At 37.8% G+C, this 9,294-nt stretch overlaps 1 protein-coding gene and 1 long non-coding RNA gene across 2 annotated transcripts; one reads left to right on the top strand and one right to left on the bottom strand.

Moving 5' to 3' along the window:
* Positions 1 to 836: 836 nt before the first annotated feature.
* Positions 837 to 5,316, bottom strand: LOC137009837 (uncharacterized). The gene is made up of 3 exons (XR_010892963.1): positions 5,273 to 5,316; positions 2,069 to 2,454; positions 837 to 1,903 (listed from the first exon to the last, which is right to left on the bottom strand). It is a non-coding gene; the product is annotated as an uncharacterized lncRNA (long non-coding RNA).
* A 242-nt stretch (positions 5,317 to 5,558) lies between these two features.
* tob1a (transducer of ERBB2, 1a) lies at positions 5,559 to 9,029 on the top strand. Its single transcript, XM_067381453.1, has 2 exons — positions 5,559 to 5,813; positions 6,984 to 9,029. Exon 2 carries the CDS (start codon positions 7,168 to 7,170, stop codon positions 8,140 to 8,142), a length of 975 nt encoding a protein of 324 aa, XP_067237554.1. The 5' UTR covers positions 5,559 to 5,813; positions 6,984 to 7,167; the 3' UTR covers positions 8,143 to 9,029.
* Positions 9,030 to 9,294: the final 265 nt, after the last annotated feature.

Here is a 9,294-nt window from a genome sequence, read left to right as displayed (position 1 = left end):
CCTCTCTTTTAATTTTGTTAATACATTAAAGGGATAGTTCACCCAAAAATGAAAATTTGATGTTTATCTGCTTACCCCCAGTGCATCCAAGATGTAGGTGATTTTTTTTCTTCAGTCGAACGCAAATTATGATTTTTAACTGCAACCGCTGCCCTCTGTCAGTCAAATACTAGCAGTAGATGGGAACTTCAACTATAACAGTAAATAAAACTTGCTTAGACAAATCAAAACCTGCGGCTCGTGACGACACATTAATGTCCTAAGACACAAAACGATCGGTTTGTGCGAGAAACCGAACATTATTTATATAATTTTTACCTCTAATACACCACTATGTCCAACTTCGTTCAGCTTCCTGTTAGTGAGGTCAAAAAACGCATTGTGAAGACGGAAGTGATGTCTCGCCCATATACTTCAATGAGCGCGAGACATCACTTCCGTTGTCAGAGCGCGATCAGACCACACTAGCCGGAAGCTGAAAGAAGTTGGACAAAGTGGTGTATTAGAGGTAAAAAATTATATAAATACTGTTCGGTTTCTCGCACAAACCGATCGTTTCGTGTCTTAGGCCATCAATGTGCCGTCACGAGCCGCAGGGTTTAATTTGAATTTGTCTATGGAAGTTTTTTCGACTCTTATTGTTCAAGTTCCCAATCAATGCTATTATTTGACTGACAGATGGCAGCGGTTGCAGTTAAAAATCATAATTTGCGTTCGACTGAAGAAAAAAAGTCCTCTACATCTTGGATGCACTGGGGGTAAGCAGATAAACATCAAATTTTCATTTTTGGGTGAACTATCCCTTTAAGTCATATAGATTGGAGCAACATGTGCATGAGTGATTTAGAATTTATGGATTAACTATACATTAACTGATTGTGGATTCTTCTTTCTCTTTAAGATACCATACGGTATTTCAGCCTACACAATGGAAAAGCTGACATGTCTTGACATGTCTCACCCTCAGTGTGAGATAGTATGTGTGTGTGAGTGTTTTTATTGTTCCTTCAAGACAAGGGGAGTTAACCAGTTGAAAACTAAATTGTCAGTCAGCTAATAGAGGTCTGATTAAACTGTAACCAAGATTGCATTTTGTATCGTTGAAACATTATTTAGTATTAGAAACCACAGAGATATTATACACAGCATGTATCTTTTATCCAAACAAATTGATACCTTTATGATTTTAGACTAAATCAGAGGCATGATAACACATTTTTCATACTATGGTGTGGTATTATAAAGGGTCTTGGATAACAACTCAAAAGACTAATGTTCAAACCTACAGTAGGAAGAGGTCGCCAATAAAGTATACAAAATGTATAGACATTATATAGACAAATATTAAATATATTTATAGATATAGAAGGATATTTGTTGTAATATGATAGCAGTTTTCTTTTACAACATGAATACTATATCTACTAGGCTGACTGCAGTGGAAATAAATTGTGGCATGTTGTGTAAACGCTGGTGTTTTGGAAAATACTACTGGTTTTGTAGGCGTGTGGGTCTATAACTTATTCACTGTGCTGACACATACTAACCTAAATGAGATGTTCATGGAGTACATATCCTGAGCTGTATTTTGCACTTGTGATGTGGGTGGTTTAATGAATAACTAAATCACGTAGCTGAAGTGGAGAAACTGGGGAAACTATTATTTAGTTTATGCAATAGATCTATTCAGGGTAATTGGCCAAGCATTCGTGAAATGTCATAATACAAATCGTCTGAAGTGACAGCAAATGGCACGGTCATTTTCTTGCTGTTAGGCTCTTTTACATAATTTATTATGCACCCGAATGGAGTTGTACATTGGTTTAGTTGACAGCCTGTGTAATTTAGCTTCCATCCAACATCTCTGGATCAGCGAGCCGGCGTTGTAACTGTGACTCAAAGCCTATTTAAAGAGAAGATAAGGTCAGTGTAACAGGTCACTGTCAGCTTTGTAATCCTAATGCCAAGGCAATACACAGTTCAAAACAATTCAGATGAATTCTTAATGATATACCTAATCAAATGAATTTTATGTTGTATAATGTGCAAGGTTATGGTGAATACAAACCTGTGTTTGTGCTAAGAAATACAATAGATTTCTTTCTAAAAGCTGCATGGTGATTAGAGTTCTGACACCTTCCTCCTACTTCTTTTTAGCGTTCCCATTTTTTGCCACCCCCTCACTGCAGCTGACATCAAAGAACATCTGTTTGTTGTGCAAACCCGCCTCTGAACTCCATATTAAGTCGTAGCACTCGGCAATGTCAAAAGTTCTTCATTTGAGACCGGTAGCTAAGAGAGGGAGAGAGTTGAGGTCGGACAGGCATACTCTAGACTTTCTGTATGTCTGTGAGTGTATGTTTACGTGTGACTTTCATATGAAAAACCAGCAGTGCATCCAATCAGGGAACAGAATTCTGCTTTTCCCAGGAAATTAGGCTGCTTTTCTCCTAGCTGCAGTGGGGCAGAAAAATCACAGGCCATTAGGCACAGAAACACATGAGCCCTGTTCTTATTATGCTACAGTGTACAGTTCCACGTCAGAGAAATGCCCTCTCATAACAATAAAACTGGATTTATTGCGTATAAAAGGGCAGGTGGAAGATTAAAAGCGTAACATTCCCTGATCTAGAAGAAGACCTAGAACAGGCATAACAGCCTGGTGTTTTGGTAGGACATGCTGGTGTAAACAGGAATATAGATAGATAGATAGATAGATAGATAGATAGATAGATAGATAGATAGATAGATAGATAGATAGATAGATAGATAGTAGGGATGCACGATACATTAGCCACCATATCAGTATCGGCCAATATATGTTAATTTTTAATGTTATCGGCCCAATAAGAAAATTTGGCACGTATATAAAAGCCGATAAATGATGGATTATTTCCTTCAGCTGATACACTTCAGATGCACACTGTTCACCATGATGGTTTTGAATTGCTTGAAATATGATTGGAGTCAATTCAAAAAGGAAAATACAGTCAAGTGCAACATACAGCGCAAGTCTGTCATATAGGCTACATAAAATATAATGAAAACATTGTTCTTGGGACATGGCTTTTAATGGTGAGACTTATAAAATTATATAAACATTTGGATTTAGATTTATCGGGAATATATCGGTTAGCAGCTTTCAAATATAAAGAATTATCAGTTATTGGTATGGGCCAATTTTTTCATATCGGTGCATCCCTAATAGATAGATAGATAGATAGTACAAAAACTCTTTTATTAACAGTAAGTGGATTTCAGGAGAAAATAAAAAATAAAAGTGGTTCCTTTTTTCTATGGAACAGATAATTAGTTATTTGCTGTATAGCAGAACATCCAAGTTGCTCTTTTACAGCATTCAAAAGTTTGTTTATAAATCCATAAATCTCTTATGCTCATCAAGGCTGCTTTTATTCGATTAATAAAAAGCAATATTTAAGATATATTACAGAAAAGTCATATACATGCAATTTCTTTAATAAATATAAATCACTCTTTGCACTGGCAGAAACTGTATCTTCAAAGTTAATCTCATTAATATATACAGAAAGTTAGTAGAATATAACTGTATGAACAGGAGCTCTATAACTAACATTACAAAGAGTGAAGACAAAGGTTTTTTCACTGAGGCACTTGTGAACTAATTTACATATCATTTGAAGTCTGAAGCCATTTGCTGTGGAAGGTAATTCTAACGCTAAAGTACAATAAAACAGCGACGGGCACATGTGAAGCTTTATCTCCATGGCCTTTCATACTACAATCCTCTGGCCAGACAAACACATGACTGGCTTTTGGTAGGTTGTTTGCTGTATAAATAACAGGGAGTGCACTGTCAGAGCGATGTCTAACTGAGTCATACCCCAGGTCCATTCTTGTCCCATCATATCCCCATCATTAAGGCTGGTTGCCCGGGCAGATAATAATGTGATGTGTGATCCTTATTTGAGGTAACGGTGATGTCAACAAAATTAGTTACACTGCATTAAAAAGTCCACAATATAATTAAAATGAAATAAAATGATCAGAACTAATTGATAATTAATAATAGGAACTACTGGTTCTCAACCAGAGATGCATCAACTTATTTGTTATATTAAAATAATTTAACGTAATAAAATGTTGTTATTTTAGATCTTGTTACTGCAATTCTATTTGTGACCCTGGACCACAAAACCAGTCATAAGTCGAACGGGTATATTTGTAGCAATAGGCAGACAATACATTGTATGGGTCAAAATTATCGATTTTTCTTTTATGCCAAAAATCATTAGGATATTTAGTAAAGATCATGTTCCATGAAGATATTTTTTGTAAATTTCCTTCCATAAATATATCAAAAATTGATTTTTGTGAGTGGATATACATTGCTAAGGACTTGGACAACTTTAAAAGCGATTTTCTCAATATTTGGATCTTTTTTGCACCCTCAGATTCCAGATTTTCAAATAGTTTTATCTCGGCCAAATCTTGTCCTATCCTAATAAACCACACATCAATGGAAAGCTTATTTATTTACAGCTTTGATGTAAAAATATCAATTTAAAAAAAATGACCCTTATGATTGGTCCAGGGTCACATATTTATTTCCCCTGCAATTTAACATAAACCATTTTTTTTTTCTTCAGACATTGCTATACTTTTGAATGTAAAGTTAAAAATGACCAGTGGTGGCTGTCTACATGTTATGCTCAAATTATTAAAGTCATCATTTTAATTTTAATATATTATATCCATATAACAGTGTCACTTTAAATCCACTGACGTAAATTACGAAATCAGCACCATACGCCATTCACGCGGAGCCAGTCAAAAACAAGAGATTTTATTCTCCTGCTACTACTGGCAAAATTATTACCACGTTAGTTGTGTATATTATTTTATTAACCAATTTCTTTTTGGACATTATATGCGTGTACGCTTTAATCTGAACAAAACACTGTTAACGAGGAAATGTAGGTCTGTAGTGAATAAAAGGAAACCTAACCCTGATTGTGCTTCAGAACACATAACGTTATGTTTTCTGTAGTCACATTTCACGAAATTCAATTTAGAATAGAAATTTCCCCCTCGACAACAATAGCAGCCTTTCCCCGTTTATACGTTAGTGCTAAACAGATTAGCTAAGGTAGTAGCAAAGCTTTGCTCTACTGCCATGTCAGCACACTACTCTGAATTTATATTTATTCAGTCATTTGATCTACTTAGGGGCATAAATGTCGCTTTAACAGTCATGTTTGCGAAATATGAACATGGAAATGAAATACGATACCTCCATGAATAGCCTGTCTTTTTTGTGGTACTAGGTAACGCGTGACGTCAAAGAGCCTTTATGACGGGCTCAACGTAAGTGTATTAAATCTACCCCTTTTTTGCGTGATGGTAAAATGAGCCAATGGGCTTGAGGGGTGTCAGGGGTAGGGCCCGCCTCCCGCTCAAGCCTGACCAATCATATACGTGGATTCGATGTTCGTATTGTTGTGACCTTTGGAACCGCATCACCGCCCACCGCGTGCCCGTGGCGGAGGAAAACTATATATAGAGGCGGATGACAGCAGTAGGGGACGAAATTGTAAAACACCCAGATAGAGGGGGTGGAGAGGAGCTTATTGGGAAGGTGAAACTGCAAATACCTTACAGAAAATTGGGAGCAAGATAAGAAGAGAAACTAAATAAATAAACATTTCAGAAGTCTACCAACTGGAATACCTTTATGTTAACTTAATGTGAAGAAAGTATTTATATATGAATTTTTCTATGTGCACTAGTTAAAGCTACTGCAACTACTGAAAACCTTCGTTTTGTAAACTCAAGTAAGTGCTTCATTTATTGCATTACTTTGTTTGTGATTTGTCTTAAGTGATAACTAATAGTATTGCTCATTGTAAAAGCGTTGTCTGTAATATAGTTTAGTGAAACCTTAAGAGAATTTAAATGAAGGCAGCTTGCTGCGTCAGTCGTGGGCTGTTAGCTGGGAGGGATTGCCAACTATGGCAAAACACCGTCTTATACCAGAATAAACGATATTTACATAGAAATGCAAATGAACAAACGCCATAGAATATGATATAGGCTACATTTAATTTGTCAGCATATCTAGTTCGAATTTAACAGATATAGCATATACTGCTGTCTTGTATTGTCTTCGATGTATACATTGTATGATGCATTTCATACATTGATGATATCTGTTTTCAAACTGTACATTATGTCCTCGCTATCGCTTTACTGTCCCCTGTAAACTGGGTGGGAGCGAAGATACGATCTCTGACGTCTTATACTCGCTTTAAATGTACAAACGAAACACAGTTTGATTTTATATTTGTTAACCAACGCTTAATATTTACATTTTATCCCTTTAATTTAAGATTCAAGCGCATTTCCCCTCCTTATTTTCTTCATCGACGATCGTACGCTTGTATGTGCGCGTGCTGACTGGTTTATATGTCGCCTCGTGACACGTTCGGGTTTAATTATTAAAGTCTCGCATTCTTGTGTCTGATTTCCTCACGACACCGTCAATTTTACAAACATGGATGACATGCTAAGGATAAAGTTCGATTATGACGACAGCAGTGGATTGGTTACAGTTGTGCAGGGTCTAGTCAGGGCAAGTTAGTTATTACATAACACTATCAGCTCCGCGAGTCCCAGTGCATCCTTCCTATAATGGTAAACTGCATTTATAGGACTACCTTAGTGTTAATAAATGCCCAACAGGATTTAACTTGTGTGGAAAATTCAACCAGTGCAATGAAGCATGGTGTTAGGGATTGTTTGTGTATGCATATGTAAAATCGAATCTGCTTGTGAGCCCATGAATGCGCAAGCTGTTTGTTCAAAACATTCAAGCTATTTTAATGAACTCTTTCTTAAGAAAACTGACAGATGGAACCATGTGCCAGTTTATTATTTCCAGCTGAGAATAACGACCCAGGGTTATTCATTGTATTTGTTTTTTCTTTTTTTTTGCTTCTCTCTAGGAACTGGATCAGCCGTTTGTAGACTGAGACGTTCCCTCTGCAACCAGCACTTTGTTTTGAACCGTTTTCCCCCAAGTTTCTGTTTATTTGCCTGGCTCCAGCTGAGCCTTGCCCTCTGGTGGCTTACAACACAATACGAGAATTCAAACAGCCAACGGTGATACTCCAGGGCAGTGCAGCAGCTATGCAGCTTGAAATCCAAGTAGCACTCAACTTCATCATTTCTTACTTGTACAATAAGCTGCCCAGGCGACGTGTCAACATTTTCGGCGAGGAGTTGGAGCGACAGCTGAAACAGAAATATGAGGGACATTGGTACCCGGACAAGCCATACAAAGGGTCTGGATTCAGGTGTATACATGTCGGGGAGAAAGTGGACCCAGTTGTAGAGCAAGCAGCCAAAGAAAGTGGGTTGGACATTGAGGATGTCCGCAACAACCTGCCTCAGGACCTCAGTGTCTGGATCGATCCTTTCGAGGTGTCTTATCAGATTGGGGAGAAGGGACCTGTCAAGGTGCTCTATGTGGATGACAGTAATGAGAATGGACTGGAGTTGGACAAGGAGATCAAGAACAGCTTTAACCCAGAGGCCCAGGTCTTCATGCCCATTAGTGAGCCTGTAGGCATGTCCCCCACTTCCAGTTCCCCGTCCCCGCCGTTCGGCCAGTCGGCGGCGGTCAGCCCCACCTTCATGCGCCGTTCCACGCAACCGTTAACCTTTACCACTGCCACCTTCGCCGCCACCAAGTTCGGCTCCACGAAAATGAAAAGCAATGGGCGCAATGCTAACAAGGTGGCCCGAAACTCCCCCACCAACCTGGGCCTGAATGTAAACAACCTCCTGAAGCAGAAAGTCATGTCCACATCGATGCATTCTCTCTACGGCGTCGGCTTGGGCGGTCAAGCGCAGAAGCCCTCTGCCCTGTCTCCGAACGCCAAGGAGTTTGTGTTCCCCAATCTCCAGGGGCAGGGCAGCCCAAGTGCAATGTTCCCCGGGGAAACGTCCCTCAATCTCAGCCCTCTCCCGTACAACAATGCCTTCGATGTGTTTGCAGCCTATGGGGGCCTTAATGAGAAGTCCCTCATGGACAGTCTGAATTTCAGCTTGAGCAACATGCAGTATTCTAACCAGCAATTCCAGCCAGTGATGGCCAACTAGAAAACGAGAATACTACTAACGACCAGAGATATGTGATGGGCCGGCGGGAAGCATTTGGAAAATTAAAAAAAAAATCGAAAAAAGAAAATCGAAAAGCAACACTTCAACTGTAAAGTCCTGGTGAATAAGTCAAACGATGAGCCCAAGGGTGAACAATGTTGTTCCCTTGAGTATTTTTGTCATCCTTTTTACGATTAAGCTTGTTGTACAATCAAGCTTAGTTATCTAAACTCATATTTGTTTTTTTTTAAGTTGTTTTCTTTTGCCAAGCAAGCACAAAATTATTTTTACTGACTGTTTTAAGATATCTTTATGAAGAAGAAAACTACAAATCAAGGCCTCTAATAGTATTCAAGGTAGAGCTACACAGCCAATTTTCCAAGGATTGGCCTGAATGCTGAATGAGGGATTTCTTGGTCTTTTTTCTAACTGTATAATTAATTTAGTAGAGAGTTTGTAAAATATCAGAGTATATATATTGTTTCTACGACATATTGCATTTATATCTTTTTACTACTCCAGTGATCTGTGATGGCTGCAGCAGCTTTTGTTATATTTTTTTTTATTGAAATTGTAAAATGAAATCCATCTTTAAAAAACATCAACTATTCTAAAGATTGTGTACAGAATATTCCATTGTGTTGGGATTTAAAAATATTTGCTTTTTTTGGGGGGGGGGAGGGGGAAGTAAAAACAAGAGTTGTATTTTCTGTTAAGAGTTCAAAGATTTTTGCTATACTATGGACAAAATGTAATCGTATATTAATTTTGTACCAACATTGTGCAATACTTGACAAAAACAAATAGTATAACAAAGTATTTGGAGTCAGTGTCTTACATGTAAAGAGGGACTGATAGTTTATTAAGTTTGTATTAAAATGCTTGAAATGATACTCTTGGTCTTAAGCTTTTTATTCAAATCTTTACCTATTTCCTCTCCCATTATACCAATTGAACATGAGGCTCTAAACTAGTCTACATTTATTTTCTCCCCTAAAAATCTTTTCATTTTCAGTCTGCTCAAGAAAATGAGAAATTCCATAAATGAGCTTCTATAATCTAAATAGCCATGACTCATAGTGTAGCAGTCAGGTCGGCGTTTATTCTTATAGTCACAAGTCGCAAGTTACACTCCTCATTTACATATATTCA

Source organism: Chanodichthys erythropterus, chromosome 3 (genome assembly GCF_024489055.1).
Source record: "Chanodichthys erythropterus isolate Z2021 chromosome 3, ASM2448905v1, whole genome shotgun sequence".
In the NCBI taxonomy this organism is placed as follows: domain Eukaryota; kingdom Metazoa; phylum Chordata; class Actinopteri; order Cypriniformes; family Xenocyprididae; genus Chanodichthys; species Chanodichthys erythropterus.
Note: the sequence above shows the minus strand (reverse complement) of the source record. Positions and strands in the feature narration are given on the sequence as shown.

Coding starts and splice junctions, on each gene's coding strand:
- tob1a (XM_067381453.1), top strand. CDS start 7,168: ATGCAGCTTGAAATCCAAGTAGCACTCAACTTCATCATTTCTTACTTG.